The sequence below is a fragment of the Penicillium diatomitis genome (assembly GCF_028827545.1).
Source record: "Penicillium diatomitis strain IBT 30728 chromosome Unknown utg000009l_segment0_segment0, whole genome shotgun sequence".
NCBI lineage: Eukaryota > Fungi > Ascomycota > Eurotiomycetes > Eurotiales > Aspergillaceae > Penicillium > Penicillium diatomitis.
This window is the reverse complement of record NW_026623181.1, coordinates 1,647,997-1,667,448: the sequence shown is the minus strand read 5'-3', so window position 1 is coordinate 1,667,448 and position 19,452 is coordinate 1,647,997. Positions and strand designations below refer to the sequence as shown.

Genomic DNA, 19,452 nt, shown 5'->3' with positions numbered 1-19,452 from the left:
TTTCCCTCTGGATTTCGAAAATTATCAAGATGTATACCAATGTAATCCCCCAGACTTCTCCGGATACAGTGCGAACCTCATCACTGAAACCGTGGCCGTTGTAAGGTTGGTTGGCCTGAGTAAAGCAACCACTGTGCTCTGTAGTTATCGAACCTGGGGATCTGTACGGTGATGGAAAGCACCTGAGGCCTTCAGGCCACTGAAGGCCTCCAGGCGGTAGTGATCCGCCAGAGTCAGGTGACTCACCTAATTGCTTGAACCCTCCGCCCCGACCGGGTGAAGGGGATTAGGTACTAGGCGGTGAGGTGAGATCGCCCAGCTCATGATCATATGCTCGCGGCCCACTCACGTTCTGGCAGAATCGCAGGCGGTGTGTAAAATCTTCAGCAACTCGATTTTTTCGGCTTTGCGTTCGCCAAATTTCCTTCTCTATATACCCCACCCATCACTTTTCTGTTCCCTGTTCATTCACGGCAGTGATCCTTTGCGTGAGCCATTTCTCAATAGATTTGGTTTCTGAAACAATTCAATTTCCCCTCCATTCTCATCTATCAAACCGTCGCAATGGCTGAAGAATCCGGTGTCGCCTGGCCTATCGCCGATGAGGCTCTGAGCCAGCAGCTTCTGGACCTTGTCCAGCAGGCCACCAACTACCGCCAGGTCAAGAAGGGTGCTAACGAGTAAGTTTCTTCTTTCGCCAGTTGATCGCTCTGACTGCGCAGCTTCGCCCGTCTCATTTGTGCTGTCATAGTACCTCAGAAGACGTTCACTAACAGCTTCTCTCTCTAGGACCACCAAGACCCTGAACCGCGGTACCTCCGAGTTGGTCGTTCTCGCCGCTGAGTAAGTCTAGACCACCAACGCCTCTTGCGAAAGTCTTTAGCTAATTGTTCGTCGAACAGCACCACCCCTCTCCCCATCATTCTCCACCTTCCTCTCCTTTGCGAGGACAAGAACGTCCCCTACGTTTACGTTCCCTCCAAGATGGCCCTTGGCCGTGCTTGTGGTGTCAGCCGTCCCGTCATCGCTGTCTCTATCACCACCAACGATGCCAGTGAGCTCGCCAACCAGATCCGTGCCATCAAGATCCAGGTCGAGCGTCTCATGATCTAAGTGGTCTGTTATGGTTGGAGGTTTTGTGGAGAAATTCCCTCCAAATGGGGTTGGGATTTGAAATGTTTCTTACTGCTGTAATTGCACTTGTGTGATATATTTCATATGGTGAAAGTTATCGCTGTCATGTGTTACCTACGCAGTCTTGCCCTTGGGCTTGTGAAACCTTTAATTAGGTCTCTCGCTAGCTCGGCTCCGAATCCAAAGATCTTCTTGAGAAGCTTACTACCCTTACTCTCCGGCGTTGCTCGTCTGGGGTTTTTAATCTAACGTAGATTTGCGTTACACCTCGGTCTGACCCATCCCGGTCGTTCGCTAGGGAAACACGACGTTTTCCAGCCAGAAACTCCATGTTCAACGCTGCCCAATCAGTGACACGTATCACTATCACTGGCTGCACGCATACGTCAGTGACTAGTGAAAAAGCCGGGTCCTGCTCTTGCAGTATGCTGTATGTGGCACATGTGCAGTGCTGGCATGGCGGAGACTCGGCCGAGGCGGCATCCATTGTCCAGTAGTAGTTTTGCGGTGCGACTCGCCCGACCTCTAGTATCATGTCGATGTGTTGAGAGCTTCAAGGGCCGGCCCCATCTAGGATGAAGTTCATCGTGTCAGCCTTAGATCGAATTGGTACTCTGAAGACTCAGATACTTGTCACAGTCAAGCTTGAAACGCGAGTCTATTAAGATCCAGAGCTCAGACTACCATGTTCGGAAGCGGAATGCACCTGGTTCAACCTGAGACAAGCTAGCCATCACACTCATCTCTCCTCAAACACAACATCAGTCCAATCTCAAGGAGCGGCCGACCACCGCACCTGTCTCGCCCGAAGAAGCTATATCCCGGGTCCAATTTGTTGCAGTGGACCAAACTCTCCTTTCGACCGCAGGAGAGTCCCGCCAGCGTCAGGCCCAACAAATCCTGTGGATTAGACAGAATGTCAGGCTTCTCGGATCTTTATGCTCTGCAGCTCAATAGGAGTAGCTCCTGATTGCTTTAGGTCTAGCGTGCAGAACGACTTCCGGGAGGCATCCCCCCTTCTTTTACGCTGGGGATTTTTGCACCAGTCACACATCTTCTTGATTTGTTTCAGAATGTCTTGAATGTCTGACTTGCGCCAGTTATGTTACGGGGAAGTTGAAGCGTGGGGTCGGAATCGGCGGCGATGCTTATTCAAAAACGTCTTTAGATCCTCATCTTCGTCTCTTTGAGGATCCCTTCTTGTCTCCGTCGTCGATCACTTGAATGACCGCTCTTTTGGTTTCCAATTTACATCACTCTTAATACAGTCACTACCTTTCACCATCAAGCAGTAGGTCTCGCATAATGGTCTATTTACTCTCTCTTCTCGCCCTTGGCATGGCGCCGTTGCTGGCAACGGCCCAATTATCTGGTGGCGTTGGACCGACCACCCCATACGCTACCAAGGCAAATCATAAGACATGCAACGTTCTGAAGTATGGTGCAGTCGCCGACAAGAAGACCGACGTCGGTCCTGCTATTCTCTCGGCGTGGAATGATTGCAAGTCTGGCGGTGTTGTGTATATCCCCGCCGGTGATTACGCACTGGGGTCATGGGTGACATTGAACGGCGGCAAGAGCACTGCTATTCGCATGGACGGAACTATCTACCGCGCCGGCGCCAGTGGTGGTAATATGATCTTTGTTGAACACACAGATGACTTTGAGATGTTCAGTGCAACCTCGAAGGGTGCTGTGCAGGGCTCGGGGTATGAGTTCCATAAGAAGGGATCGTTGAGCGGACCTCGCATTCTGCGCATGTTCAAAGTGACAAATTTTTCAGTGCATGATCTTGCTCTGGTGGACTCGCCGTCTTTCCATTTCAGTATGGATACCTGTGAGAATGGCGAGGTCTACAACATGGCGATTCGGGGTGGTAACTCTGGTGGTTTGGACGGAATTGATGTCTGGTCCAATAACATTTGGGTTCACGATGTACGTTCATTGTCGGGTACGACAGTCGACGAGGCATTGCCATGAATTATCTGACGTGAATCTGGGTATACTAGGTTGAGGTCACCAACAAGGATGAGTGTGTGACTGTCAAGGTATGATTAACTCCACCGATGGTGGCGATTGATTTTGGAATGAATGGACAAACCTCGCTAATTCATAGTACAGAGTCCCGCCAAGAACATTCTCGTCGAGAATATCTACTGTAACTGGAGTGGCGGTTGTGCTATGGGCTCCTTGGGGGCTGATACTGCCATCTCAGACGTTCACTACCGCAATGTTTATACCTGGGCCTCGAACCAGATGTACATGATCAAAAGCAACGGTGGCAGTGGCACCGTCTCTAACGTCGTTCTGGAGAACTTCATCGGTACGGGAGCATCCCTTTTCTTTCCTTGTTTCTGATCAGTCTCAATGCTGAATTTTTATCCAGGCCATGGAAACGCATACTCCCTCGACATTGACCAACAATGGAGCAGCATGCACACTATCGCAGGCAACGGTGTCCACCTCGACAACATCACCGTCAAGAACTGGAAAGGTACCGAGTCCAACGGTGCTCAACGTGGCCCCATCAAGGTGAACTGTGCAGCGGGTGCCCCCTGCACAGACGTAACTCTGGTGGACTTTTCTATGTGGACCGAGACCGGCAATTACCAAAAGGAGATTTGCAACAACGCGTATGGCTCCGGTGGCTGTCTCAAGCCGGGCACGGGCGGCTCCTACAGCACCACGGTCACTGTCAAAACTGCTCCAACCGGCTATTCTGCCCCGACAATGGCGGCGGATCTCAAGGCTGCATTTGGTACGGACTCTCCGATTCCCATCCCCACGATTCCGACTTCCTTCTATCCCGGTCAGACGCCTATTAAGGCATTGGCCGCCAAGGCAACTACTTATTGATAGTATGGAATTTGGAATTGTAAATTACGTGAGCCATTTGATTGCTGGTATCTGAAGCGTCGAGTGATATCTGCCGAGTGGATCTCGTTCTCTTTCGTATGATATCGTCTAGTGATTTTGGATAGCTTCTGTCAGGTTGAGACCTGTTTCGGCGAAGCTCTCTGAAGCAAAACTTAAGTTTCCCGGCTTTATGTGTACCGCACCGGCTGTGCCAGAGGCTTTCTGATTGCGCCAGCCAGATAGTATCTGGTGTTTTAGATAATGCAGGGGACCAAGCGTTTGTGCACATTGTACGGAGAAGATTGAATAGTTAGGCAGACGTGCGTAAGTCGAGACCCCTGACTGCAAATGACACCTACATAGTTGTAGTTAGTGGAGTCGCCATCCATGGCGAACGAAAATATTAGGGTCGTGAGGCCACGCAAGTATTGTGATGAGATATAGCTTTCCGCTGAATTTACTGGCCATCCGTCATCATATTCAGAGGAGAGTCAGGAGAGTTACGGTTGATTTCTAAGAGACCAAAGGTGAGATTAAGGAAAGAAAAAAGCCTACGCTGCTTCTGAGAAGACGAAGAGTGCGGATTTATAGGGTAAGACGAACCTGATTTTTCAGAGCTTCTCAGTAGCAACCTGGTTCCTGCGTTCTTGCCCTTTCTCGGTGTTTTGATTGATCAAGCATGTGTTGCTTGTCTGCATACCTACGTACGTATCTTGACTGTTCGTGGTTTACAAAGGGCGCTGCAAGAGAGGAAGATTCACAGATTCTAAGTATGGCAGTTCCCTACTCTACACGTGGAGTGTTCACATAAAACAATCTCTATACTCGTGCTGAGCTTGATTCCCCAGCGGGTGTTCCACTATGCCTTCCTGCCTGGGCTTGATTCTTTTAACATGCTTAAATTCTTCCGGTCGGACACTTCCGCCCGTGGGAACCGTGGGGTAAATCCAGTGGTTCTCTTCCCGGACTCTTCCACTTAACCACATTTCTTATTTCTCTTTTTGCTCCGCTTGCATAGTCCCTCATGCTAAAGATGGGTGGATGTCAAGTTTGGTCATGGATCACGCCATTAATACGTTCAGACGTGATAAGAGAGCGCAATCCAAACCCCCGAATCATATCGCTTCTCCCGGCATCAAAGCGTCGTGTATGGCTTTTAAGGCGTGCTTTTCTGCTTCTTTGATTTGTCCGACATATTTCGATTGCAGATCTGTGTCCATGTTCCATTGTGGAGGGAGGGGGTCCAGGCAATGCGACATGCAACGTGGGGGCCTCAGCACAAAACTGTCTGGTTGACGTCGCGAGACCCGCCAACTCTGCGAGGTACTTCCAAATCCGGAAAGGGAAGACTTGGGGACTTTTGTTGAGCGCAAACGACAAACATCAGCGGGTTTCTTTTACTCTTACCTTTCCCCTTCTTTGATGGTCATTGTTCGCAAAGCAGAATCTCACCAACAGTCATGACCTCCGTCAAGAAAGCAGAACCTAACGAACCTGTGCCGGCGGCGTCGGAGCCCGTCGAACTCACTTCGCCAGATACGCGGCAGGACGTCGATGCCGCCTACAAAGCCAAGGCGGAAGTTCTCAACCGAGCGATTCAGGATGTCGGCATGGGTCGGTATCAGTGGCAGCTTTTTGTGGTCATCGGATTCGGCTGGGCCAGTGATAATCTCTGGCCGATCGTGACATCGCTGATTCTCCCGCCTCTCGCGAACGAATTCCACGCTCCCCGAGCCCCATTGCTCACCTTGGCGCAGAATATTGGACTTCTAGTTGGTGCGGTATTTTGGGGATTTGGGTGTGATATCTTTGGCCGGAAATGGGCTTTCAACTTGACTATCGGCATCACGGCGGTGTTTGGGTTGATCGCGGCCGGGTCCCCGAACTTTGGGGCTGCATGTGCGTTCGCGGCGTTGTGGTCCGTGGGAGTTGGAGGTAATTTGCCTGTCGACTCGGCCATCTTCCTAGAATTCCTGCCGGGCTCACATCAGTGGCTGCTGACTGTTCTGTCAATTGACTGGGCCTTTGCACAACTCCTGGCGACTTTGGTCGCATGGCCCCTACTAGGAAACATGACATGTGAGACAAAGGAAGGGTGCACAAGATCGGAGAACATGGGATGGCGATACTTCCTGATTGCAATGGGCGGTCTTGCAATGATCATGTTTGTCATACGATTTCTGTTCTTCACCATCTTCGAATCACCCAAATACTTGATGGGCAAGGCCAGGAATGGAGAAGCAGTTGGGGTGGTGCATGAGGTGGCAAGGCGAAATGGACGGTTCTCGTCGTTGACACAGGCAGACTTGGATGAGCTGGACGAGGGCGAGTCGCCGGGCTTGACGACCCGCAATGTTGTCCGTCGGCGGCTGGATAAGCTTCGCTTCGAGCATATCCGAGCGCTTTTTGATACGCCGAAACGAGCGTACTCGACCACGCTGATCATTCTGGTCTGGGCATTCATTGGCCTGGGCTTTCCTCTCTACAATGCCTTCTTGCCGTACATCCAGCAGTCACGCGGACTCGAATTCGGGGATGGATCGACCTACATCACCTATCGCAACTCTCTCATCATTGCCGCGATGGGGATCCCAGGCTGTCTGCTCGGCGGCCTGCTCGTGGAGCTTCCTCGCTTCGGGCGCAAGGGAGCTCTGTCTTCGTCCACCGTGCTGACCGGCATCTTCTTGTTATCGTCCACCACGGCGACTTCATCCAATGCTCTCCTAGGCTGGAATTGTGCCTACAACTTCATGAGCAGTCTGATGTACGCGGTGCTGTACGCCTACACGCCCGAGATCTTCCTGACCAAGGACCGAGGTACTGGCAATGCACTCACAGCTAGTGCCAATCGCGTCTTTGGTATCATGGCACCCATCGTGGCCATGTTTGCGAATCTGAACTCGGCCGTGCCCGTCTATGTCAGTGGCGCATTATTCATTGCCGCGGGCATTCTAGTCATTCTCCTCCCATATGAGTCGCGGGGTAAAGCGAGCCTGTAGGTTTCAGAGCCGAGAGTGAGAGTTGGATTCGTCTAGTCCCAATTCAAAAGATGCTGAAGAGGTGAATGGTGCAAGTAGGCTTCGGAGTGAAGCCACTGTGGCGCCACGCAATGATGGAAAGATCGACGTGTTTGAAGATTCGTACACAGTAGTAAGGTGCATCAGTCGGACGTTGCATAAAGTAAGTTAGTGATGTCCACCCTGGTCTGCCTTGAGTAGACAACGGAGAAGAACACCGCCACATCTCCAGCAATAGCCAGCTGCCTGATGCAGTCATGGTTTAGCCACGACTAACTTCTCACCCACGACATGATTGGGAGATCTGCACCTCCACAGATGGATGTTGCCTCTGCCCCACCGTCTTTAATATAACACACTTCTCAGCATCCCAGTCTTTTGATCCACCCTCCCACCAATGACCCCAGCCTAGCTCGCCATGACATCATATCAACACTGGCCACGGGGCCTCATTCTAGCAGTTACCAGAGCAGACATCTCCTGCACTCAATATTCTCGAGGCTACATATGTCGTACCACCGCCAACCACGAGAGGAACATAGTCTCCGCAGACAGTATTGATTTGATCTCCCAAAAGTACAACTATAACCTTGCACCAGCCACACATGTCAACACAAAAAAAAGTCAGGAAGGGCCCCACATCGCCAACGTCTCTCGGAGACTTTCAACCAATCGACTGCCGTCTTCGACAGGCATGAGATCAAGTGGGAAGGCTACACGGGGCCTCTCTGCTACGTCAGACTGGTCCAAACAATATTTCAATTCGTACTCGCAGAAGTTCATACCTTGACCTGCGGTGATCATGTTCTCGGCGCCCCGCTGAGTATGATGAGACTGGGTCGCTCAATGTAAACAGACGACCATGGGAATCGCGCTGATTGATATGATTAGATTATTGACGGTGGCCTACTGTAGATGACAGTGTGGCTTGTGAGTTCTACGTGGAGTCAAAGCTGGAGGGGAGATACTGCTGAGAAGGGGAAGATCATCGGCGTTGCACCGATTATATCATCCTTTTCTGTCGAATTCCGGTTTCACTCACAGAGAGGGTACGGAGAGAGGAAGGAATATAAAAAGAGGTGTTGAGCGATAGGGAGCGTTTAGTTGTTATTCTTTTCTTATAATCCATACCACCAGTCTAAACATCAAAAGCGCCTTATCTTTATCAATCGGATATTGGAGAAATCGTCTCTCCTCAAAGCCTTATTACGTCTACGCCTATCTTATTATCACATCCACCCAGCATGTCTAACAGTACGTTCTTCCCTCTCATCTTCATCCTACATCACCTCTTCCACTCTTCCTATTAATCTCAACTGTTCCTCCCATTTCCTCACCTCTCTACCTACCCACTCCAAAAATACCCATCCCTCTCCAGTCCACACCCCACTGAAACCACTCTCCCCCAAAACAGACGGCGGACTCCTCGGCGGCCTCGGCGACACCGTCGGTAAAACCGTCGGCGGCGTTACCAACACTGTGGGCGACACTGTCGGCGGAGTCGGTCAAACCGTCGGAGGCGTGACCTCTGGTCTGGGCAACACCGTCTCCGGTGCCACGGAGGGTCTGGGAAACACCACCAAGGGTCTCGCTGGCGGCGCTGGCGACCAGGGCCAGAGCAGTGAAGTCAAGAGCGTGGGTGGTCAGGAGCAGACTGCTTCTAACCCGCTCGGTTTGAACAACTAGATCGGAGTGAGGGTCTTGGATGTTGTCGGCATCGATTCGCGACAATGGAGCAGATTGTGCTGTTTGATTGTTGATTTGGGGGGGTGATTGTTTCTCTCTCTTTTATTTTGCTTGTTTGAGCGCATTGTGACGACTACGATGAGGTTGTACTTTGGTGTAAATTAATATGAATCTATGAATGCGTTGGGTCTCAATTTCGCTGTCTCACACAGTCAAATACCTGGAGCAACCTACACATCTCGACTGTCGTTGGGTGGATAATTGAACCACCTCTCTCGTCAATATATCATTGTGCATGTAGAATCCCACAAATACTGCAGCGGTAGCCAGGACATACAATCTCAAGGGATGTAAACAAGCCGCGGTATCCCCTAAATGCAAGTCTAAAGGGAGAGTCGGACACGGTTGATCAATTTAGGTCACGTGCGCGAGATTTTTTATTGCTTTATAATACCAAAATTGACGCTTCAGTGTATTGATAAGACAGTTTGGCCGAGTGGTCTAAGGCGCTTGACTAGAAATCAAGTCTCTTCGGAGGCGGCGGTTCAAATCCGCCAGCTGTCGTTTTTTGGCTTCCTTCTAAAATTGGAAGAGCCGAAACGAGTATCGAAAATGATGGGGTTGGACTTCTTTTGGGACCATTTCGATTTACGAGGTTTTTTTGGTCCAATTTCATGTTGATGCATGCGAGCGTCAACCGCCTCTGACAATCTATTCAGACTGAATACCTAATGTTCGAATAGACACTTCCCCTCCCTATACTTGGAAGCGTTAGGTACCTACCCAACTGAGCAATTAAATCCATGCAACCCTTCGAAATTTAAGGTTACTGTAGTGCAGAGGGCCCCGGAAAGACTAGGTGTGCGTGTCCTAATAATTGAATTATCTCTGGACCCGTCTGTGCCTTATCTGTTGTCCTCGTGTTTCCCCCCCATTTCTATGGATGGTTAGAAGGCGAGTGGTCGTGGCATGATGATACCCGACCTTATGGGTTTACATGAATCAATCCATTCTCTCGGGTTAACGGGAGCACTTTCTTTATCGTCCACCTGTAGGTTCCAAACAAGATCGAGGGCCAGGAAATACCAGAGGTCCCTACGGGCGATACCGTCAAACTGTCCATTGAACGTCGACGGGATAGTGAGCCGAGGACCGTGCGGAGATATATCTATCGAGGCTTTCGGTAGGTGGGGCCAGCATACTATCGAGGAAGCCACCTTTGATCCGAGGAAGGCTGGGAATGTATCAATTTTGCCTGCGTTGAAGTCGATGGCGGGGGAAATACTGCTGTCGTCATGAAGTAGGTATGCCCAAGACGAAAGCCCCTTCTTATGGTCCGAAAAGCGCGCTGGGTTTTAGAAGCAGGCTCGTGATCAATTGAATAGGTATCCGATAGGGCTGCCCATGACGCAGTCCACAGGGCAAATCAGTATCCTCGCTGGAGGTTGATAGCCAGCTAGGGTTCGGCTTTTATTTCGGTCTGATAGGTGCTTATGTTATAATCAATCTACAGGCAAAGCTTGAACATCATTCCCATCTTAAACACCAGATCATGTGGACTTTTCAGCGAGGCTCAGGCGCTTCAATGTTGTTTGCATCGTCGAACAGAATGCAAGCAGCCTATAACCTGATCATCGGCGAGGAACTGCATTTTCTAAAAGGTTCGCGCAATAGGATCCCAATCTAGTCGCCTCTCAAGATGCAATAAGGGATCAATGATCCATGTGTTTGGCAACCCTGGATACTTTCAGGTCTTGGCATCCGAGGCACGTCAGGTGCAATCGCTCATGGCCAAGACCACGTGACTCCAAGGGGGAACGCTCTGAATTTTCGAATTTATTTTCCCCCAACTCTTTTTTTTTTTTTCACATTTTAATTATTGTTTTATTTTAATAATTATTTCCCCCTTTGCCCGTCAAGAACGATCGCGCCCAGCGTCACCCACTTGGGTCCCCCGATCAGATCAGCTTCTCAGTGTCCGCTTTTCTTACCTGGACAAACCATCTCGAGGACTCGAACTTGATCAGTGAGCGCGGTCCTGCTTTGTCCAGCACGTCCGTCTCAACCCCCCTGAATCGCTTTTTCGTGTGCAGCTGGCAATTTTCACCTTTTGCGCGTTTTGGCGCAAACCGGCTTCCGTAGCCGCTAAGCCAAACTAGGCAAGATAACCTCAGGTGCCCATCCCAACACCCAGGTCTTAGTCATCTTTTGGCGGCGTCATCACCTCAGCTCAGCCCATTTCACTACCACCATCATCAATTTTTGACACCTTGGTGCCTTGGTGACTCAGGCCGCCGGAACAACAAAACACGCGGCGCGACCTCAGCTGGCCCCGACTGGGTATCCTCGAGAGCAAAAAGGCAACTCTGGTCGGCCGCGCGACCACTGCTCGAAGCCCAAAAAGGTCATCGTATCGTGTAGAGATCGAGACCTGCTCTTTCGGACTTTGGGAAGAAGTAGTGGTCGCTTGTGCCGCACGTAAATAAAAGCCAGAGCTGACCTGCTTCAGTCTTATCGAGACACCGCTTACGGTTCCAAGCCCGAGGAGCTTTGTCCTTGCGTGGTTTTTGTTTTGCTACTGTTTGATTGTTTCGTTTTCGTGTTTGAGTCTTGTTCATTTTAGCAGAGATGATGGGCTACGGGGGCCAGCCATATCACCATGCGCAGGCGCAGCAACAGCAGCAACAGCAATCACAGCAACAGCCACAGCCACAGCAGCAACAGCAACCCCCGCCGTCGCAGCCTCAGCAGCCGCACCAAGCTTCGCATGTGCAGCATCCGCTGGGCGCACAGCGGCATCACATTCCGTCTCCGTCATTAAGCGCGACTCCCAACTTGCCGCAACATGGGAGCAGCCCGTATGTTGGCGCCAAGCCTTTGTATCGTACGGCAACCTCTCAGCAGCAGGCCTTTTCAGCGGTGCAATCACCTGATATGCGCAAAATGGCGCCTGCCTCCTCAAGCCCATTGACCGGGTACCCAACTGCAACCAGCTATGGACAGTATCCAGGCCAATTTGCGCAACAAGCCTCTCCGGACTTTATGACTCGTCCAGACTTTATGGCGCGCAGTTCAGATCCCATGGCTCTGCAAAATCTCCAGCGGGGTTATCAAAACCCCATGACCCATGTTCGTGGAGCAACGGGAATCGGTCCGTCTACGGGCATCAGCCAGGGTCATGGCATGGGGATACCCTCACCGCAGCAATCTCTGAATCGTCTTCCCCATGCAAATCTTCAGCAAAGGGACACCCATACCTCAGCAAGTCCTTCCATGGCTAGTACCTCGATGTTTGCCTTGAATCAACAGCAGAGGCAGTCATCGCAGCCCCAACCTCAATCGCCGCAACAAAATCAGCAGCAGCTGCACCAGGTTTATCAACAGAGACATCACCAGCAGCAGCAACAATACCAGCAGCAGCAATATCAGCAACAGTATCAGCAGCAGCAGGAGCGTCTCCAACAGCAGCAGAGACTCGAGCAGCAGAGATTAGAGCAGCAACGCCTGGAGCAGCAGAGACAAGAGCAGCAGCGACTAGAGCAACAACGGCTCGAACAACAACGATTGGAGCAACAGCGACTTGAGCAACAGAGGCTTGAGCAACAGAGGCTCGAGCAGCAAAGGCTGGAGCAGCAGAGGCTTGAACAGCAAAAACTCGAACAGCAGCGAATCGAACAGCAACGCCTGGAGCAACAGCGGCTGGAGCAGCAAAAGCAACAGGAGAAGCTGGAACAGCAAAAACGTCTCGAGCAGCAGCGCTTAGAGCAGCAAAGGCTGGAACAGCAGCGCCTCGAGAAACAACGGCTGGAACAACAGCGTTTGGAGCAGCTGGAAAAGCAACGCTTGGAGCAGCAACGTCTCGAACAACAAAGGCAGGAGCAACAGAGGCAAGAGCAGCAACAGAAGGAACAGCAGAGGCAAGAGCAGCAACGACTCGAGGCACAAAGATCACACCATCAGCAACGCCTGGAGCAGCAACAAAGGTTCGAACAAGAAAAGAAACAGCAGATGGAGCAACAGCGCCTCCAAAAGCTGCAGCAGCAAACGATGGCCCACAATCCGTACCAGCAACAACAGTCTCCTTTCAGCCAACATACCCAAATTCCGTTCCACCAGTATCAACCTCATGCTCAAACCCAAAATCAATACACGCAGCAGCCGCAACCCCAATTTACCCAGCCAGCTCAGCAGCCTCAATTCACACAGCCAGCTCAGCAGACTCAGTTCCAGCATTATAAGCCGCCTACTCAATCTACCAGCGAGAAGAATTCTCGTGCTGCCCAATCGAGTGCTTCTTCCGCGTCTGCTCCTAACGGCAATGTTACAATCAAGCACGAGAACCCGAGTCCTAAACCTAAAAAGAAGTCAAAGCCTCGCCAGTCCGCTGCTGCCCAGGCGAAGGCCCAAAACGCTTCCCAGCCTCAGGCCCAAGCCCCGGCTTCGGGGCAAGCCCAGATTCAGGCCCATGCCCAACAGCCTGCTATGTCTCAGCCACAAGCCCAGTCTATGCCAAATGTGACTGCTCCACCTGCTGCAATTTCAACCAATGTGTTGAGCGCAAACCAGCAAATGCCGACAACAGCTCAGCCTGTTCCTGGCCCTGCAGCTGATGGGACCGATTCCACTGTGGCAACTCCTCTGAAGCGCAAGCGCGGACGCCCACGTAAGGAGGAAGTTGCAGCCAGACATGCCGCAGCGGTGGCTGCGGCGTTAGCTGCTGGTCTCCCTCCACCCGAGCCTGGACAACCCTTCAATGTGAATGCTCCAGGTACTTACCCTCAAATGACGATCGGTCCAGATGGAAAACCGCAGCTTCCGAAGCGCAAACGTGGTCGCCCCCGCAAGGCTGATCAGATTGCCTGGGCGCAGATGACTGGTCAGCCCCTGCCACCACCTAAACCAAGAAAGCCACCTGCTGCCCCCAAGAAGAAGCCAGGTACTGGTCGTCCCCGTGGCCGACCACGCAAAGCAGATGCCGCGGCGGCAGCCGCTGCCAAGGCAGCAGCGGCAGCGGCAGCAGCTTCAGGCGAAGGTGCTCAGGATGGTGATCAAGCTCAAGCAGATGGTGGCGCTCCGTCGAACAGTCGTTTAGACGCAACCGGAGCTCAAAAGCGATCAGCGCCGACTGATGACGACCCACGAACGCGACCTGGCCCGACACCTCCGTATCCACAACAGGGTCAAATTCAAGGTCAAGTCCAGGGTCAGCAACAAACACCACAGCTGGCTGCTCAAGCCCAGGTACCCCCGCAAAACAATCATGTATTCTCGATGCAGCAGCAGCAGCACCACCACAATGGTCTTACACAGACCCAGCGTCTTGCGCAAACGGGTCAGCACATGGGTCAGCACATGGGTCAGCAAGCGGGTCAGCAACTTCAGCAACATTCTCAGGGTCAGCAGCTTCCTCTGCAAAGTGGCCATGCGATGCCATTACCGCCTCACTTGCAGATGCATCAACAAGGGGGTCTCCATGCTGCTCGACCAACACAGAACCATCCGTACCTGCAGAATCAGATGCCTTCGTTGCAATCTCCGATGCAACAGCCACCGATGCAGCTCCCGCAGCCTACTAATGGGCATTCATCTCATCAAGGCCAACAGCCGGCGCAACCTCAGACACAGGCTCAGATGATGCAGGGACAACACTTTGGACCAGTCCGACCAACGCCGCAGCATACCCGCGCTCCGCCACCCCCGGCACCCCAGCATCAACATCAGCACACCTTTCAAGTCCAGCTGCAACCTCAAACAACTTGAACGGAGAAGACAAGGTGTTCACTGATGTCAATGGTTCTCATGCTTCATGGTTTCCCAAGTCCACTCTTGATTCCTGAGCCACGAAGAACATGCTAGCGACCTTTTGTCTTACTTGCTGTCGCTATGTCTTCCAATGTATCCACTGGCCCATTCCCTGATATATGTTTTTTACCCGATATCTTCAAGGCTTGATTACACGAAGCCGATGTTTTGCGATTGGATTTTGTTTTAATTTTTCTACGAGCTGCGATTGATTCGTCTTTTTCCCTTATGATATATGACGCTTCAAGCATAGCATTTATGTTTCTGTTTTTCGCCTTTACGATATCGACATGTGCGGTGGTCAGTGAATGACTGATCTTTGGCGAATGCTTCGCCCTTTTGCGTGCATTCCGTTCACTCTTGTCGACCTTATCTTTTACTGACTTACCCATGAATCCTATTCGGCGTGATTGGTGTTTTCTGTGTTTCATTTCCCGCTTGGTTTGTTGTTTCGTCCTCTTTTACCGACTTGAATCATTGCGTGCTTGTTATCCTGTTCTTCACTCTCGGCTCTCTTCGTTGGATGATCTTTGGCAAAACAACCGCATATATAAGTCACGATGTAGTATATACCCTTAATCTCATGGATTATCACATAGCGCGATCAAATTCCAGGCTACATATACATAGTACGGATTAACGAGATGCAAGAAACACCCTATTCCTAATGAAGCGAGTTCACAATCAGAAGCCATCTACCTTTTGTCTGACCAAGTAAGATCTACTTCCAGCCCGTGACTGAATTTCAACCTGGGGAGATCAACCGAGCGACACGTATGCCTTAGGGAATGATGACGACTGGGTTACTCACCTCGTCCTACAGGAAAGAGTTCATTTCGATGGGTGACGTCTACTTGCGATGATTTGGTCGCCGATTGAAGAAGGACTTTTTGTGTGACATTTGGTATGTATATGGAGATTCAGGGGCATTAGTGTATCGTGGAATTGTGTGGTGTGTACTGCAGAGTGTCTACTGCGTAGTTGGTAACTTAGTAGGGAGAAGGTAGTAGATAGGTGCAATATGTACTATTCATCACACGATTGTCCCAAAAAAAAAGACAAACCAAATGACCAAGTTTGGAAAGAAGATATTGAACTTTCCAAAAAGATGAAATGAAAAATGAAAATAAAAGGAAAAGGGAAAAAGAACCAAGTACATGATCACTTAGTAAGACAATAGATGCGCCGCGCCAGAAAAAAAGAAAAGAAAGAAAAAAAGTAAGCTGAAAGCCCTCGAACTGTCGAATATTGATAGGATGGACGGTCATGCTCAAGCAAATAATCCATCATCGTCACGACCACCCATCGACTCCACGATTTTAGAAATCGAATCGGATGTGAAACGAAGTCGAACGTGGAAATGGGCAAGCCGGAGACTTATCAAGCCTATGCTTCGTGCATCCTTTCATCCATATCACCCATTCTCCACGCTTCAACTTCTTGACTAGCACCAGAATTCGCGCCAGCATCGGCATTAGCACGGGGCCCAGCCGCAGACCCAGAACCGTCCGTAAATGTATACGCGTACCTCAACGACGCACCCTCCAACCCACCAGCCAGAGAATCCAAACTCGGCCAGTCACTCAAGTCAAGATTCAGCGCGGGCGCAAGTTTCCTGACGAACCCGTCGCAGAGCGAGAATGCTCTCTTGGCGGCTGGGTCGATGGCGGACATGGTGGCGATGAGGGAGAGGCCTCTTTTGGCGCTGATGATGAGTGTTTGGATGTCGTGGGGTTGGAGGTCGAGGTAGTTTGTTGTCTGGGGGGAAGCTGAATTGGATTGGGCTTGGGATTGGGGGAGAGGGCTGATGGAGGAGTGGGAGGATGTTGATTTTGAACCGGAGGCGGAATTGCCGCTAAGGGAATGGAGGAATGAGGGTCTGAGGGATGTGGATGTGGATGTGGACGTGGATGTTGCTGCCGCTGTTGAGGGCGACGTTGAGGAAGTTGAAGATGAAGACGAAGGTTGTGTTTGATTGATTGAGTGGGAATGGCGGTGCTGCTTGTTGTTCGAGTCTGAAACTGGCGATGGCGATAAGCCGGAGGAGGAGGTCATGAATGACAGACATAATAAGAGTGCAGTTGTAGCTTGCATAATATAATGAAGAACACCCCACCAAGGGGTAGCACGAACGATCCAATTGGAATCAGTTTCCTCTGGGAAGATTGAAATGAGCGAGCATGCGGCCTGGAGACAACTCCTCGCCATCTCCTTACCCAATTTCGTCCTGTGGATTGAATCATGATGATTGCGGCTGGTAGACGAGTCCGAGTTTGTGGTTGTCGGGTCTTGATTGGGTTGATGATGTGGCTGCGAAAGACACGGTCTGCAGAGAAGAATCCGCGCAGAGTAATAATTCAATGCAAAAGAGACCTTCTCGCGCATATGTGGGGCTGACAGATCGTTCAATGCGACATAGTCCACGTGCCAGGGTTTATTGTCGGAAATGGTGAATTTGTAATGAGGCGAAAGTTTGGCGAGCCATTTGTCTAATTGGAGTCCGTACAGTTGCAACCGATATTCGGTTGCGCTGGCTCCTTCGCGAATTGCGTCGATGCTGTAAATCCTATTCAAGATGGCCTGCGTGATAAGCACAAGGTCGGTTCGATGGTAGAAATACAAGGACGGGGACGGGGCGCATTCTGCCGTCCAGCGCGATTCGCTTTTTGACGGCGACTGCCCGTCAGGTGATTGGGAATTTTCTTCAAAGAGCGTGTATCGAAGGGTAGATTCACGGTAGTCGCGGTCTTGAAGGAGACGGGTGATCTGAGGGTCATCGAAAGAGTCTTCTTCAAATGGCAGCGAGGGCAGGGCCGAGCAAAGTCCCTCTCGAATACAAGATGCACGCCCGTGCATCGAGTTGAGTATATGCTCGAGAGAATAGATGGACCACCATAGTCGACAGCGCGCTTCCTTAGAGGCATCCTGTGTTCGAGTATCGGTGATGTTTAGGTTGATACCGAGGGACAAGGCGCCCCGAAGGGCCAGACCGGAGAACTTTGTTGCCCTTAAAATTCCCCCTCAGTCAGTGAAAAATTGAGGCCATCTCGCAGTATGGGGAAGGAGAAAGCGACAATGAACCGCGGCAAAGTCGGCGAGATGGGCAAAGTAGAAATATTACCTGTTGATCTGTCCCAATGACAAGAGATACACCGCCACTAAACACTCCAACTGAATTTGCTGCAAATCGGTATGCTCAAACAGGACTCCATCGCGCAGGCCCAGCTGTCGTGCTTTCGCCAGATAGAAAAGCCCATCGCCCCAAACCAAATTTGAACCGGGCTCAAGCAGCTTGCAGTATCGCGAGCCAATTGCAAAGACCATATTCAAAATGGCAAGCCACTTCCTGGGGGGCTGAGTTAACTGTCCGAAAAATTGCCGGTACTGCGTCGTAAAGGTCGACTTGCGCAGAACGCAAAAAGTTGGATGAACGAATTGCATGTACGCATCGAAATATTTGTCTGCGAGTTCGCGCGGAGGCACGCTCAAGGGGTCCGCATCTGTGCGGATATTTGGAATTTCGAGGTCGTCCAGGTGGTAGTTCATCATCGCGAGAGGAATCTCGCCGTTATAATTCCCCGGAGTCGGCAGAATAAGCTCAGGGATCGGTGGGCTTTGAGACTGTGATTTTGACTGGGACATGACTGCCTCATACTGGCTGATGAGATTGTTATTGCTGTTGTTGTCGATTTTGTTGTTGTTCATGCCCACTGAACCCAGATGTTTCTGCTCAATGTCATCTTCAAGACGTTGCATCCAGGCCACCTCCGAGTTTTTGCCAAAGAAGCCCATCGCTCGGGTCGTCTCATTGCGATTTAAATCTTCTTCCAGCATATCAATTGCCTCCAATGATCCCTGCGATGTGTCCGAATCGGAGTCTGCCGCGGCAGCATCCTGAGTCTGAAATGGCTTGCGCTCCTTGGACTAGTGGTTTGGTTGAAAATGAACGTTAGAACTCATTCGCAAAAAAAAAAAAAAAAAAAAAAAAAAAAACAAAAGTGAGCGAATTAAAGCTTCCTGACAGGACATGATCGAATGACGTCAAGCGAATCATCATCGAGCGACATATGACAGCTTCCAGTCTCGGCCAAGAATGTGAACATTCTCCCCATCTCCGCTTCATCACCGAACTCGCAATCAAAAGAGCTCGCATATTTTGAAACAGACGCGCACACACACCTTCAATGCCTTCCGGATCTTCTTCGCCGTAGGCGTATCCACTCGTCCCTCCAAATCGCGCAACAAGGACTCGTACTCCTCCGTGCGCTTGGACAACAAGCCCAACAGCTTCTGATCGCGCACCCGTTTAATATCCTCATATACGCACTTGCTGTTCTGGCCCCTGCACTGCCCACAACTAGGCCGCACGCCATCGCATTTCGTCTTTCGCAAACGACATGTCTCACAAGCTCGGGCGGATCGTCGTCGCGCGCGATAGGGAGTTGTTGGCGCTAAGCGTGGAATGGCGACTTTGTTGGTGCTGGCACTGACCCTGTGGTTGTGGCCGTCGACTTGCGAAATGTGAGATGGATGCTGATGCGGATGCGAAGGTTGTGGTTGCTGATGTTGATTGAAAGGGGAGAATGATGCTGGTGGAAACATCGTCGAGGATAGTGGCTGTGTTTCGCATGGCAACTGCTTGGTCTTTGTGTGAATAGGTGCAATTAGGCTTCGTCTTGCTGTGGTGTGTGTGTTGGTTCGATTCAATTGATGGTAGGGTTCTGTGTCCAAAGGGAGTGGCAATGTTGGTATTGGAGTTGCGATGATAGAAAGGTTGTCTTGCTCGTATAGTCAAGGGAGTGGCAATGTTGGTATTGGAGTTGCGATGATAGAAAGGTTGTCTTGCTCGTATAGTCAAGGTATGCAAAGTTGACGATGCGCCCAGAGCTTCATAACAGTACTCACGTTCGTCGATAATGGCCAGGGCCCGATGAAATGAGTGTAGTCGTACTCGGGT

At 50.9% G+C, this 19,452-nt stretch overlaps 6 protein-coding genes across 6 annotated transcripts; 5 read left to right on the top strand and 1 right to left on the bottom strand.

Annotated features, from left to right (window-relative positions):
* Window positions 1-564: 564 nt before the first annotated feature.
* Window positions 565-1,113, top strand: N7539_006985 (13 kDa ribonucleoprotein-associated protein; the record flags this gene model as incomplete). The annotated part of the gene is made up of 3 exons (XM_056936586.1): window positions 565-680; window positions 790-843; window positions 903-1,113. The coding sequence occupies 3 exons, from the start codon at window positions 565-567 to the stop codon at window positions 1,111-1,113; spliced, it is 381 nt and encodes a 126-aa protein (XP_056788521.1).
* Window positions 1,114-2,439: 1,326 nt separating this feature from the next.
* rhgB (putative extracellular rhamnogalacturonase) lies at window positions 2,440-3,990 on the top strand (the record flags this gene model as incomplete). Its single annotated transcript, XM_056936585.1, has 4 exons — window positions 2,440-3,069; window positions 3,144-3,182; window positions 3,256-3,457; window positions 3,521-3,990. 4 exons carry the CDS (start codon window positions 2,440-2,442, stop codon window positions 3,988-3,990), a joined length of 1,341 nt encoding a protein of 446 aa, XP_056788520.1.
* Window positions 3,991-5,450: 1,460 nt separating this feature from the next.
* Window positions 5,451-6,989, top strand: N7539_006983 (putative sugar transporter; the record flags this gene model as incomplete). The annotated part of the gene is made up of 1 exon (XM_056936584.1): window positions 5,451-6,989. The coding sequence occupies one exon, from the start codon at window positions 5,451-5,453 to the stop codon at window positions 6,987-6,989; it is 1,539 nt and encodes a 512-aa protein (XP_056788519.1).
* Window positions 6,990-8,251: 1,262 nt separating this feature from the next.
* On the top strand, window positions 8,252-8,693 carry N7539_006982 (uncharacterized protein; the record flags this gene model as incomplete). The annotated part of the gene is made up of 2 exons (XM_056936583.1): window positions 8,252-8,261; window positions 8,422-8,693. 2 exons carry the CDS (start codon window positions 8,252-8,254, stop codon window positions 8,691-8,693), a joined length of 282 nt encoding a protein of 93 aa, XP_056788518.1.
* A 2,943-nt stretch (window positions 8,694-11,636) lies between these two features.
* Window positions 11,637-14,453, top strand: N7539_006981 (uncharacterized protein; the record flags this gene model as incomplete). Its single annotated transcript, XM_056936582.1, has 1 exon — window positions 11,637-14,453. One exon carries the CDS (start codon window positions 11,637-11,639, stop codon window positions 14,451-14,453), a length of 2,817 nt encoding a protein of 938 aa, XP_056788517.1.
* Window positions 14,454-15,881: 1,428 nt separating this feature from the next.
* Window positions 15,882-19,097, bottom strand: N7539_006980 (uncharacterized protein; the record flags this gene model as incomplete). Its single annotated transcript, XM_056936581.1, has 3 exons — window positions 15,882-17,502; window positions 17,617-18,419; window positions 18,669-19,097. The coding sequence occupies 3 exons, from the start codon at window positions 19,095-19,097 to the stop codon at window positions 15,882-15,884; spliced, it is 2,853 nt and encodes a 950-aa protein (XP_056788516.1).
* Between the last annotated feature and the right edge of the window lie 355 nt (window positions 19,098-19,452).